Below are 14,800 nucleotides of genomic sequence, written 5' to 3'. Positions count from 1 at the left end.
TAATTAACATATACAAGAAAATTTCTTTTTTGTTTTGTTTTATGTGAAAATCGAAATTTTTTGTTTGAAAATGTATTCTTTGACCGGCAGCGATCGTATCAGAACGATTATTTAAGTCACCTTTTACAATTTGATCTCCCCCAAAAATTAATTTGGAAATTCCGAAATTTGATTAAAAAAATTTGTTATAATAATCAATAGGGTAGTTGATTACTTTTAAAACGATGCAAAAAAAAAAAAAAAAAAAAATCATAAAAAATTTAAGGTTAAGCGCAGTATTTGACATTTATTTCGAAACGGCTGAAAATTTGATAGGCTAATGCTTTTCCCTCTACGAAAATTTTTATAAATGAGACTTCGTCCAAGATTTAACAGATGGCAATCGAAAAACCTTAAATATCAGAGAATTTAGAAATTCTGGAAATGTTAAGGAATAATCAGAGAAATTTTAACTACAAAATCTCTGATTTTGGTCAGGGTTGTCATATCATTTCGTTAATAAAGCGTTTGATCTAGTAAGAGAGCAGTAAATTCGCAAAAATATCGCTTCAAAATTAGTTAAGGTAATATGGCAGTATCGAGGATCACAGTTAACTACTAATTTTTTTAATTTATTCAAAAGATCAGAGTTCCCTCAGTTAATAGAAAATAAATTTCAACATGATATTTACCGTACAGTTTTTTTTTAAATCAATTTTTTTTAACTCGGCGTTCGCGTTTGTATTTGCTTTTTCGTTAACAGCCATATTTAGGAAGATATATATAAAGGCAAATAAATTTAGGAAAAAATGTCGGGCTGCTTAAGCGCGCTGACCCCTCATAATTTAAAAACCTTTTAGAATTTTTTATCCGAAGAAGATTTTTGATATATTAATCGAGAATGATCAGTAATGATCCCTTAAGTCATTTACGATAAAATTTGCTTGAAATAGAATTTGCATTTAAATTTTTGGAAGAAACTTAAAAATTCGAGTACAACAGCTACGTTAGCCAGAAAATTTTACTGCAATTTCCCGCCTTATAATCTCTTTTAACATCCTCTCAAAATTGAATTTCTTTTAACATTCTCTCAAAACGAAAGTGTATTTTTCTTTATACCAAGTTGAAGTATCAGAGAAAATTTTTGTTCGCCCAATGCCGTAGAGTGCCTCTAAAAACCATTGTATTGGTGTCTTCCTATCCTGAACTTCAACACGGTAGAATTTACACTTTGTGATTTCATCATTTAGGTTCTTAAAATTTGTTAATGATTTTGTTTACGATAAAATCTTACAATTTTCAAGATATTCGAAAATAATATACATTAACAAATGCCATTTTGAAACATAATCCACTTTCGATTGTCATTTGTTCACATCTGATAATTAAATGTCATTTAGAAATCTTTTGCCAAAAAATTTGCCGCAAATTTGTATGTTTTTTTCAGGCAGTTGACTCAGTGGTGGCTTTAGGCTTGAATCCATGAAGCCTCTGTCGGGTTTGATGGTGATGGCACCCTAGATCCAAGTCATTGCAAGGCAAAATACACACCGGCGGCAAGAACATATATATAAGGACGTGAAACTTGGAGAGGATAGCAGGAAAAAAGGCACCTATCTAGGCGAGGCCTAGCTCTCGGCAGTTGCGTACTTTCTACTGCGCATCATACTGTCTTTTGTTTTCAATCAATTGAAAGTGATTGAAAACGTTGCATACTTGAAATTGTCAAGTATGCAACGACCGATGACTAGATCCCGCCCAGATAGAACCTCAGCGTAGAAACTTCCTATGTCGAGCTATGAGCGGCCGTAGCTGAATTTACGGTGCTAATCTGGGCGGAGTCTAGTCATCCTTCGTTGCGTACTTGACAATTGAAACAATTGAAATTGTTTTCAATAACTTTCAATTGATTGAAAACAAAAGACAAAAAATTGAAAACAAAAGACAGCTTGATGTGCAGTACAAGGTACGCAACAATCGAGGATTAGACCTCGCCCAGATAGGCGCCTTTTTTTCTCCTAACCTCTCCACTTTCGTCCTTATATAGTTTCTCGTCCTTATATATTTTCTTGCCGTCGGATTATATTTCGTTACAAAACGGCGCCTTGCAATGCCTTGAGTCTAGGGTGCTATCACCATCAAATCCAGCACTGACCTGAATATACTCACTTGAAAGTTATATGGTCACTAAATCATTTTGTATTTTTAATACGCTGTTAACATTAAATTTAAGATTTAGATAATTTTTTTCTAGTAAATTTTAATAAACCAATTGTGTGCAATTAAAAATTCAATATTTAACATAAAAGCAATAGGAAACCTCGCATATGTTTCATCAAATTTAACCATAAGCGCTGGGAAAAACATTAATACATTTTTATGATTAAGAAATAACCAAATTTGCCTTATGTCAACAGAATATTGTTCATTTGCTACAAGAACGTCATACATTCTTTAAAATTCAGAATAATAGACTCAATTAATATGAACTCTTTAAAATTCATCAGTCTTAGCTTAGAGTCTTTAATTACCGAGACGTATTTGCGGCCAGTAAAATTCCAACACCTTATATACATCAAATATATTTGGTGGCACTAAGCATATTAAAAAATATGTATTTTTCAACCATCAAATATATCTGATCTACGATCAAATTATTCGCTCCATAGAGAAGAATAGACTGACTGTTGATTGATATAGACACAAAAAAATAAAAATTAGCCGCATTATCGTCAGTGGACATTATTTGACGTCTCTTTTTACCAATGGTGCACGTTAACAGATAGTTTAGTTCATAATTATTAAACTGTGCGCCCAAAATAAAAAATACATGGGCCGGAACCACAATGGAACAACTGGCGGAACCCTTTGGCAGAGGATAAAAAGGGAAAATTTTCAAACCAGATCTAAACATATTGCATCATACTTTTCATTTATACCATATTATTACCACAAATAATTTTTAAATGGAGCTTTCACAATTTGTTTTGTCCCGGGGACTCTTTAGCTGAAGTTCCGGCCCTAAAAAGTATGTCTAACTCACTTTTATCTAAATAATTAGCACTCCATATTTATTTATTTTATAAAGAAAAACAAAATACGGAGTGCTAACTTTCTAGAGCCATCATCGTTAAAAATGCGTATATTATTCTGGCTCCCTCATAATTACTGACTAATACAGTTTGTACCAAAGCTATTATATTCTAAGAAAAATTTTTTTTTTTGCTCCGATGTATTATTAACGAGGTGGGTCTTCTTTAGTTATCGTTAGAAAGGATAATTAACAAAACTCTATCTCGTTAATGGAACATCGGATTCAAAAACTGCAAAAGAACTTTGTTCTTAGAATGTTGTCTTCATATCAAGCTGCTATAATAGATAGTGGTTCTTTTGTAGTGGCCGTATAACTTTAAAAAACAATCAACTACCTTATTTCGATTTGTTAATTTTTTTATCAGAATTAAATGCACTACAAAATTTTTATTTTTGAGAACTCCTTTCCTTAACAGAGAAACTACAAAATTTCGTTTAATATTTTTTCGTTTGATGTTCAATTGATAATTTTAATAAAAGTTTCAGGTCAAACATTTTTGTAAAGGCCTTATAAAAAATATATAAAAAAATTTGTATATTTATACATACACACATGACAAAACTAAAAAAAAAAAAAACAAAATATTTTACGTTCATTATAGTCAAAATCCGGTTATAACAACATTGAAGAGATCTAAAATTATGGTCTTTATATCCGACAGTCGTTCTGAAAAAAAACGTCACCAGAAGCTAATCACAGAAAAATCATCCCTTTCTAAAGAAAAATGAAAGCCTGGCCGTCAAAAGACAAGCTGTAATACCATATGGTCAGATTGGGGCGCCCCCACCTGATCATTTAGGTGGACAAAGAATTTTCCCAAACAGACGACAAAAGTAAAGTATTTCAGCTTGTCTTTTTACGATTGGGCTAAATTAAGCTCCTATAATATAACGTAAGCTCCTAACAACATTGACTACATTGTAGATAGAAATTTATGAAGTTGTTCCTTACAAAAAAATGAACAACTGTCATTTACAACAGTTAACTTTGTAGTTAAGGCCACGCTGTTTATAAGGTTCAAAATAAAGTGAAAATTATTAAATTTAAGTGAAAACTACTCAATATTAATTAAAGACTACTCAAAATTGAGTGATGTAAGTATTTTAATGCTAAGGAAGACTCTATCTAGCGATCGAAAAAAGAACTATAGGTGTAAAAATTTTGTTAGTGAATTACATAAAATTATATGTACCAAATATTTATAAGAACACAAACTACAAAGTTTATAAAAAACTAGGAAAACTATCGCAATTATAAAAGACTAGAAGAGCAAATATGGCACAGCACATTAAAAAGTGAAGTAGTAGGTGTCTTTTGCCTTTTCAATCAATGAAAAAATCAGTTGACATCTTAACGTTAAAATCCCATTCATCCAGATATGTTGTTTTATCCGATGTATGTTATAAACGGTATATTGACGGTATGTTATATTTGGATTCAGTCAGAAACTTGCCAATTTGTCATAATAAACGATTTATCATTATAAGCAATGTCGTTATAATCAATTTTGACTGTACTATTATTTATGCTTTTGTATGGTTTTTCTATTCTATTTAAAAAATATGTATATTATAAATAAATTCTAAAAAAACGAAAAAAAAAACTAATGATGTCTCGAAACGTCTGGATAAAACGAAATAAAAAATTGCAGCTTTGATATGAGTATATGAAAATTTTTAAAACAAACTAACTGAGAAAAAATTGTGTTTTTTTTTTTATTTTTTTGAAATTATTGTTGTATTATATTAAATAAAAATATATTATTTAAATCCTATATTCGATAGTATTCTTTTCTCGTGTGTACCTAAATCATCCCTCTATGCCCTATTTGAGAATCCGTTCTTTAGGCTTAACCTCAGTCTTTAAATTAAACTGGCCTAATTTGACTCTAGCATCCGTACCTTGACCAGTCTGTAACCCTCATAAAAAACAAAACTATTGAGTCTCTTTGCACTCATTGTAGAACGTAAGTAGTTTTTAACCTTTTTCTAAAAACGATCGTTCTGCACTACAGTTTGTTACAGCTAACGTAATAAATATTCTATTATTGCGATTTCTACGTTTGGAAACTCAGTGTAAAGGTCGTTTGCTCGCAAAAGTTTCAGAAGATCGGAAGGTCAATTTTTTTCTATCGTTTTTTCAGTGCAACAAGCATAGCAAAAATACCCAAATTTAAATTTTATGATTCCAGTAAATTAAAAAATCAAATATTACCATTTCAAATCTTCAAAGAAATGAATTAATTAAATTTTTTCGAAGACAAATTTTCACTTAAGGTGCCAAAATTATGATTTACAGTATTTCGATTTGACAAATACTGTATAAGTCGAATTTCTTGAATTATCTATTAAATAATGTATCATTAATTAAAAAAATAAAAACTTTCCATTCAGAAATTTTGATGACAATAAGAAAATTTTTTTCCACTTGCCAAATTTTGCCGCCCTGGGCACTAGCTCCGACTACCCCTAGTGTAAATCCACCGCTGTCTTTTCACAAATAGGATCCGAATATTTTATTTTTTGGTTTCGCGCTTATATAAGTTCAGAATTGGTTTTTTCTCACTTATAAAGGTTTTTGACAAAAACAATGTCAGTTAGTCGACTGTCGCGCTTAGAGGCGCAGGCAAGTAGCAGTCTAACTTGTGGAGATACACTAGGGAAAAGAGAGAAAAACCACTTTCTCTTATAGATGTTTCCTGTTCCTCACTTATCGAGGTTTCAGAAGGCTAAATCGGCAGTATATGGTTATCCATCCAGGTTTGATTGTAGTTGATTTCTTTTGGAGGAGGCGCACACCCCAATTTACCCTCTCAGAATCCGCGCTTAGAGACAGACAATATTACTTAAGTACACCCCAATTTGTAAAAATGCCTATGGTTACTATGGATACGAAAATATGTAGGATAAATTATCGAACGACAAAAATTTAACGAATAGAATGATCTAGTATGTTCTAGAATAACTTATCGTTTAGATTTTAATCAGAGCAAGCTTAGAAAAATGCATAATTTGTTTATAAAACAAAAGTTATTCGAAATTAGGTTTCACTAAATTGAGGACGTTTTAAATCTGTCTCGTTAAAACTGAGTTAAATAAAATAAAAATTATTAGTTTAATATATTTTATTGGACTTTAAATTAAATTATGAATGTTCAAAAAGCAAATAAAGAAGCTAATACCCTGGATAATGTTCCAGATAAAGTTCCACATACACAAGAAGCCGACGAAGAAAATTCGTCGAAAAATTTGGATTTGAAAAAAAAGGTATTTTCTTTAGTTTTATTTCGAATGCTTATATTTTAATGAACGATTGGAGTATAGTAGATCGAAACTTTAAAATATAAAATCGAATTTTTCGACAGACGAATCGAACCACGTACGTCGTACGAAAGTATAAAGCGAAAATAATTGGCATCTGCGAAGTGGGCCCATGTATTTTTTAATTTAAAAGATTCCTTACATTAAGTTTCTCAATGGTTTTTCGCTGCTTTATAATTTCATAATACCTAGGATCTTTGCCCGATGTGTGTCGATAATCTGCGTTGACTTCACGCCAAAGTACACGTAATGTGAATCGATCGTATATTCGTCTTTTTGACGATACTCATCGTCAAAAAGGCTTTATCTCATTTTCATCGTGAATCCTCTTCGTAGAATGAAAATTCAATTTCATTTCGATTGAAAAGCATTTTGAATTTTCAATGAATTAGATAAAAGTTTTATTCCGATTGAAATAAATTCTAATTTTTTGCATCGAAATGAACAGGTTTCAATTTATTCGAGGAAATAAAACCGAAAAAACTCCGCGCCAGTAGATTTTTATGGAAACCGCCTGGTAGAAAATATTTGTCTAAGTGTACTCAACAAAATCATATCCATGTGAACTTGTACTTTTTCGATTTACCTCACTTCCGGACACCCATATTCTTTTTATTGAGCATTTAAAAAAATTATTGGATTTTATATTTTAAACGATTCCCATTTTTTGATCCTTGACATCTTTTACCTAACCCGGCGGTGGATTTACACTAGGGGGAGTCGGGGCTAGTGCCCAGGGCGGCAAATTTTCTAGAGTGGAAAAAAATTTTCTTATTGTCATCAAAATTTCTGAATGGAAATTTTTTATTTTTTTAATGAATCATACATTATTTAATAGATAATTCAAGAAATTCGACTTATACAATATTTGTCAAATCGAAATAACTGTAAATCATAATTTTGGCACCTTAAGTGAAAATTTGTCTTCGAAAAAATTTAATTAATTAATTTCTTTGAAGATTTGAAATGGTAATATTTAATTTTTTAATTTTCTGGAATCATAAAATTTAAATTTGGGTATTTTTGCTATGCTTGTTGCACTGAAAAAACGATAGAAAAAAATTGACCTTCCGATCTTCTAAAACTTTTGCGAGCAAACGACCTTTAGCTGTAACAAACTGTAGTGCAGAGCGATCGTTTTTAGAAAAAGGTTAAAAACTACTTACGTTCTACAATGAGTGCAAAGAGACTCAATAGTTTTGTTTATTTTTAAATAAGATATCAAAACTACATAACTTTGAGTGAGATTTCAATGGCGGCAAAAGATTAAATCCGGCCCTGAGGATATTGTTTTGTTTTGCTAATTTTTTTTAAACAAATAAGTAATATTGACCGACTTGCTTCATGTAATTGGGGTCACAAGTAAAAAAAAAGTGTTCTTAGACATTTTTTTCTAAGCCCTCCAGTTTTCGAGTAAAAAATTCATAAAATTTGAAAAAACGAAAGAAAAAAAGATTTTAATCCGTCTGAAAAAATCATATTTTTAATATGTATAAAATTTTCAATTGTAGAGTAAAGTTTACTCAACAACATCCCGCAAAAACTTTTGTCCTAATTACATTTTAAGTGCTTGATTACTAATTGTTAAGAGAGCTCGCGAAAAACCACCCAAAAATAACGACTCTCTGTTCTATACATGCTAGAAAGATGATGCTTTCACCAATCGACTCAAAATAAAGTCAAATTAACAGAAAATTATAAAAAAAAATTGATTTTCCACAACGCAGCCTTCCGGAAAATCGTTTTTTTAAATTTTCCGGAGAGTTGCGTTGTGGAAAATGTTAATATTCGAACTTTTCTGAAAATTTGACTTTATTTCAAGTCGATTGGTGTCAATCCCATCTTTCTAGCATGTATAGAATAGAAAATCGTTATTTTTGGATGGTTTTACACGAGCTCTCTCAATAATTAACAATCAAGCACTTTAAATGCAATTAGGTCAAAGGTTTTTGCATAATGTTGTTGAGTAAGCTTTACTCTACGGAGGAATAGACTTTTTGAGGAATGAAAATTGTTTTTTTTTTACTCGAAAATTGGACTAAATAATTCCTAAGAACATTTTTTATAACTTTTGACCCCAATTCATAAAACAATTTTTCCCAAAGCAATTCGGTTAATATTACTTATTTGTTTAAAAAAATTAGCAATACAAAACAATATTCTACCGGGTTACCCACGGGAAACCTGCCCTTTTACGTTCAGGAACATGTTTTAAACGAGATCCTGCAAAAATTTTCCATGTGAAAATTTTATTTTGCCGGATCTATTATTTAAATTGCAGAAATCATATTCGAAAACAAAGTTTGTTTTTCGGAATTGAATCTTATTATTTGTTTTGAAAACTAATATTAGTTTTTTTTCTTATTTAGGTATTTTATCATGGACTTCCAAAGGGAAAAACAAAAAGGTTAAACGCCATTGATGAACGCGAACCATTATATTAACAGTTACAGCAAATTATAATACGTGTTAGGAGTAAAAACTTTTGGTAGAATTACAATAGGTAATGTAATTTCAACTTTGTGTTACAAAAATAACAAAATTGTTTGTAAATTCTTGAATGATTATACCACGTATATGAAATATATCAAGGTATATTAAGTTTAGTCCCAAGTTTGTAACGCTTAAAAATATTGATGCTATGAACAAAATTTTGGTATAGGTGTTCATAAAATCACCTAAATAGTCAATTTCCGGTTGTCTGCCTGTCTGTCTGTCTGTCGTCTGTTCGTCTGTCATCACGATTACTCAAAAACGAAAAGAGATGCCAAGCTGAAATTTTTATAGTGTGCTTAAGACGTAAAAAGTGAGGTCGAGTTCGTAAATGAGCAATATAGGTCAATTGAGTCTTGGGTCCGTAGGACCCACGTTGTAAATCGTTAGAGATCGAACAAAAGTTTAAATGTAAAAAATGTTCCATTATAAAAAAATAAACAACTTTTGTTTGAAACATTTTTACGTTAACATCACTGTTTACCCGTGAAAGCGCATATTATGCTCAAATTCTAGTATTATATGGGTATATCAGAGTTCCGTATACTTAGCAGATAAAATTGTTATTTTTCACTCAAATTATTTTCATTCATTTGGGAATCGTTTGGGAGGATTTGGGAATATAATTTTAGAATTTGGGAATTATTAGTTTTCCTGTAATTAATGATTATTTTTTCAGCGTATAGTTAGCAGGTAGGTAATTAAATCCAATTAATATTATGTTATTTGAAAGGAAATCATTTGGGAATTATGATAAAAGAGGTTTCAGAGTTTGGGAATGTATAATTAATTAATAAGAGTAAGATCTATTTTTTAGTTTATTTATAGGTTATGTTATTTAACCGTACACCTGAACCATTAATTGTTATATGGCAGTATGGCGCCAATATTTAAATACTACTGAATAATTTATTTTTTAATTTATGTAAATGTTAAGTTTTATTTTGCATAAAAACTGTTCTTATTCAATTGGGAATCGTTTGGGAAGATTTAGGAATATAATTTTATTAATTAGGACTGATTAGTTTTCATTTAATTAATTAGTTTTTCAAAACGTCAAAAATTAAATTTTCACCATTTTTTAGTTATTTGATAATAATTTACCCGGAGATTAATCTAATTTATTTGGGAATTACATTTAGCATGGTTTCATCATTTGAGACAGTATAATTAATTAATTATTTACATTTATTTTTTAGTTGCTTTTTATGGTTATATGAATGGCGGCAATATTCAAATGTTACTTCATGCATTGTACTTACCATGAAGCATATAGGCAGGAGAACGATCGCTATAGAAAATATTGTCCCCGCAATATGGATAAAATAAGTGAGGCGCTGCGATCAATATGTAGTATCAATAAAAGCGGGCTGTTGTGCGCTAATTTCAAATGATATATCAATTTGTACATTATGCTAACAACAACAGCTAACTTCACAGATACTACTTCTTGATGACAGCGCGGCTGGTGGCTTAAAAATGAACTATAAATTCTACAAATTTTTAGGGACAGGTACGCTAATGCTTTAGTACATAGCGATCTTTCTCCTGTTCTATTACCTTCATGGTACTTACTTTAAATTATCTCTGTTATATTTATTAGGAGATCATTTGTAAAAGCTAACATGTTTGCCTGATAAACTTATTATTTAAATTTTCTAAGCGGTACATTTTTAAACTGTGAATATATTTTTCGTCAACCCTAGACACAATAAGCTTGAAATGAGGTGTGAATCATGGAATTTGATAAAGGAATAAGAAAGATAAGTATAGGACAGAAAAAAACTTGCTAGAGTTATAATAAATAAGATTAAAAAAATAAGTTTTATTTCCGTCAAAATAATTAAGTACATCAAATTTATTGGTTACCAACTTACACAATCATAGACGATATTTTACAGAGTGGTTTAAATAAATGTGCCATATTTAATCCAATCGTTTAAATATTTTCTCATTCCACATCGTATACATAATACGATTCTCAGAATATGAGCCATCTTTATAAAAAATCCCATAAAATTTATAAAATTTTATTTAATTATCAACATATTTTGTACAGGGTGGTAAAATTATGGTATCAGAAATATTGTATGCTGGTGGTATTAAATTTTCATCGCCATCTTGAGCATTAAACTGTATCAATACCAATTCATAGGTTATAATTGTTCCAGCTACCTGAAAAATAACATAATTTAATGTATTTCCCATTTTAAACATATCGTGACAAATTGTTGGATAACAAATTTACCAACTTCATACTTTCATAAAATAATTCCTATTTATTGAAATATATAGGCAATATTATTACATAGATGATGAAATTATAATGTAGAACCATATGTTTTTATTGCAGGAATTGTTCAATGGGTTATTAAAGAAAAAAAACCACGGAGTGCTATTATATGAGTGGTAAATCGCGATAATAATCGATAATTTTCCATACTTATTCTCTCGTACAACTTATAAATAATTTATAGCAGCTCGATCCGTGAGGAATTCCGCTCCCGTAGTTAAAAATAACAAACAATAAATATGGTAGAAAAGTGGAGAAAAAAGTCAAAAGTTTTTTAATTAATATTAGGAGAACATGTATTTAAAATTTTAAAATAGTAATTATATGTCTGGCGTATTAGGAGAGCATCTATAACAACTAACATGTTTGCCTAATAAACTTATTATTTAAATTTATGGATATTTTTTCGTTCAAATTATTTGTCTGTTTTTTTTTAAGCAGTACATTTTAAGATTGTGTGTATATTTTCACCAATCCTAAACCAAATAAGCTTGAAAATAAAGGGAAAATCATGAAATTTGATAAAGGAATAAGAAAGAAAAGGGTAGGACAGACGGAAAGAAGAGAAGGATAGGTAAAAGACAATTAAAAATCAGAAAAAATCAATTCAATTTATTTAAATACTGTTTTGTAAACAGTATGACGTTAAACTGAGCACATTCTCATCACCTTCGATTTGATTTTTCGACATTTAATCACATGACTTGCTTTCAAAAGTCTTTCATATTCAGTAAAATTACGATTACTCGGTTTTGTTTACCCCCAACAACAAATTTCATTAATATTAATCATTCTCTTCTTGAAAAATTGCATAAAGAATATGTATTGCTACGTTATTATTAAAATTTGTCACTTTATGTCAGCCATGTTTTTTTAGCCCCGCCCATATGTCAGATCCCAATAATTGTACCATGATATAAACAGTATCAGTAGTACCAACTTGACATTCGTATTAATTTCATATTACACTGCGTGCAAGATTTTTTATCATAAAAAGAACTTCAAGAAAATCAAATAAATATAAATCAATTTTATTTTCACGCAATATTTATTCACTTTTTCATAATATTCAACGGTTTTTATGACAATAAATGCTTGTATGACAATTATTATTAAAATTTGATTCGATGGAAGTTTTGTTCTTAAACCTCCATACATTTGGACCATTGGATACTTCACCTCGCCCCAGCTTCCTCAAGTGTGCTTCCTCACGTTACTCCTTTAAATAAATTTTATAGGTATTTTTATTTTACAATTTAGATTTATCTTTGGTATGAGTTCGTTTATGTTGAATTAAATAAGAAATCCGCGCAAATGTTTTATCACACATTTCACATGAAAAGGGTTTTTCCCCAGTATGAATTCGTTCATGTTGAATTAAAAGGCTTATATAATTAAATGATTTATCACACATTTCGCATGAAAAACGTTTTTCACCTGTATGAGTTCGTTTATGGGAAGTTAAAGCACTGTTATACGTAAATGTTTTATCACACATTTCACATGAATAAGGTTTTTCACCAGTATGAATTCGTTTATGCACAATTAAATCGATTTTTCTATTAAATGATTTATCACACACTTCACATGGAAAACGTTTTTCACCTGTATGAGCTCGTTTATGGTTTATTAAATTACTTTTTAGAGTAAATGTTTTATCACACATTTCACATGAAAAAGGTTTTTCCCCTGTATGAGTTCGTTCATGTTGAATTAAACCGTTTTTATAAGTAAATGATTTCTCACACACTTCACATGAAAAAGGTTTTTCACCTGTATGAGTTCGTTTATGGTTTATTAAATTACTTTTTAGAGTAAATGTTTTATCACACATTTCACATGAAAAAGGTTTTTCCCCTGTATGAGTTCGTTCATGTTGAATTAAAACGTTTTTATAAGTAAATGATTTCTCACACACTTCACATGAAAAAGGTTTTTCACCTGTATGAGTTCGTTTATGTTTGATTAAATTACTTTTCCACGTAAATGTTTTATCACACATTTCACATGAAAAGGGTTTTTCCCCAGTATGAATTCGTTCATGTTGAATTAAAAGGTTTATATAATTAAATGATTTATCACACATTTCGCATGAAAAACGTTTTTCACCTACATGACTTTGTTTATGTACATTTAAACTGCATTTTTGAGTAAATATTTTATCACACATTTCACATGAAAAAGGCTTTTCCCCGGTATGAATTCGTTTATGTTGAACTAAGTTGTTTTTAGAAGTAAATGATTTATCACACACTTCACATGGAAAACGTTTTTCACCTGTATGAGTTCGTTTATGGTTTATTAAATTACTTTTTAGAGTAAATTTTTTATCACACATTTCACATGAAAAAGGTTTTTCCCCTGTATGAGTTCGTTCATGTTGAATTAAACCGTTTTTATAAGTAAATGATTTCTCACACACTTCACATGAAAAAGGTTTTTCCTTGGTATGAATTCGTTTATGTTGAACTAAGTTGCTTTTATAATTAAATGATTTATCACACACTTCACATGAAAAACATTTTTCCCTGGTATGAATTCGTTTATGTTCACTTAAATGGTGTTTTTTATTAAAAGTTTTATCACACACTTCACAAGTCAAAGATGTTTCTTCATTTTTAATATTATGAAATTCTAAATCATTTCCATCAAATATTTCATCTTTAATAATTAATTCAGTATTTAATTGTTGTTCAAGTTTAATTCGTTCGTTCTCCATTTTAACATCAGTTTCTAATATAATTAATTTGGGAATCACATTAAACACGGTTTCATCATTTGGGAAAGTATAGTTAATTTATTAATTACATTTATTTTTTAGTTGATTTTTTGTGGTTATATGAATGGCGGCAATATTCAAATGTTACTTCATTTACAATAATTTTGTTTTTTTAATTTATTAAAATGTTAAGTTTAATTTTTCATTAAAACTTTTCTTATTCAATTGGGAATCGTTTGGGAAGATTTAGTAATATAATTTTATTATTTAGGACTGATTAGTTTTCATGTAATTAATTAGTTTTTCAAAGCGTATACTTAGAAGGTAAAAAATTAAATTTTCACCATTTTTACGTTATTTGATAATAATTTACATGGAGACTAATCTAATTAATTTGGGAATCACATTAAATACGGTTTCATCATTTGGGAAAGTATAATTAATTTATTAATTACATTTATTTTTTAGTTGATTTTTTGTGGTTATATTAATGGCGGCAATATTCAAATGTTACTTCATTGACAATAATTTTGTTTTTTTAATTTATGTAAATGTTAAGTTTTATTTTCCTTTAAAACTGTTCTTATTTAAAACTGTTGTTATTCAGAGTCATAATCATCGAATTGAATCAACATATCAGGAAGTAAAAAGAGGAGTGCCTCAAGGAAGTGTATTGGGACCATATCTGTTCATAATATACCTCAATGACATAGTTTCTAATATAAAAAATGACCCGATACTGTTTGCAGATGATATATCGATTGTATACTCATCTGAAAACAGCGCAGATTTGAAAACAGAAATCAATGATTCAATTGCTGAACTATCTGAGTGGTTTAGAAATAATGGTCTGAAACTAAACGTCTGCAAAACGCAAGCAATAAAATTTGGAAATTATGGCG

The 14,800-nt window shown here is 29.6% G+C and overlaps 1 protein-coding gene across 3 annotated transcripts; it reads right to left on the bottom strand.

Moving 5' to 3' along the window:
• Positions 1-10,891: 10,891 nt before the first annotated feature.
• Positions 10,892-13,723, bottom strand: LOC123302263 (zinc finger protein 271-like). 3 transcript variants are annotated; one of them, XM_044885125.1, is made up of 2 exons: positions 11,849-13,723; positions 10,892-11,061 (listed from the first exon to the last, which is right to left on the bottom strand). In XM_044885125.1, the coding sequence occupies exon 1, from the start codon at positions 13,515-13,517 to the stop codon at positions 12,429-12,431; it is 1,089 nt and encodes a 362-aa protein (XP_044741060.1). In that variant the 5' UTR covers positions 13,518-13,723; the 3' UTR covers positions 10,892-11,061; positions 11,849-12,428. The 3 variants fall into 3 exon arrangements, with proteins under 3 accessions (XP_044741060.1, XP_044741059.1, XP_044741057.1); XM_044885124.1 differs by having other exon boundaries at positions 12,359-13,553; XM_044885122.1 differs by having other exon boundaries at positions 10,892-11,057; positions 12,359-13,553.
• Positions 13,724-14,800: the final 1,077 nt, after the last annotated feature.

This window comes from Chrysoperla carnea, chromosome X, assembly GCF_905475395.1.
Source record: "Chrysoperla carnea chromosome X, inChrCarn1.1, whole genome shotgun sequence".
Lineage (NCBI taxonomy): Eukaryota > Metazoa > Arthropoda > Insecta > Neuroptera > Chrysopidae > Chrysoperla > Chrysoperla carnea.
This window is presented reverse-complemented; position numbering and strand designations above follow the sequence as displayed.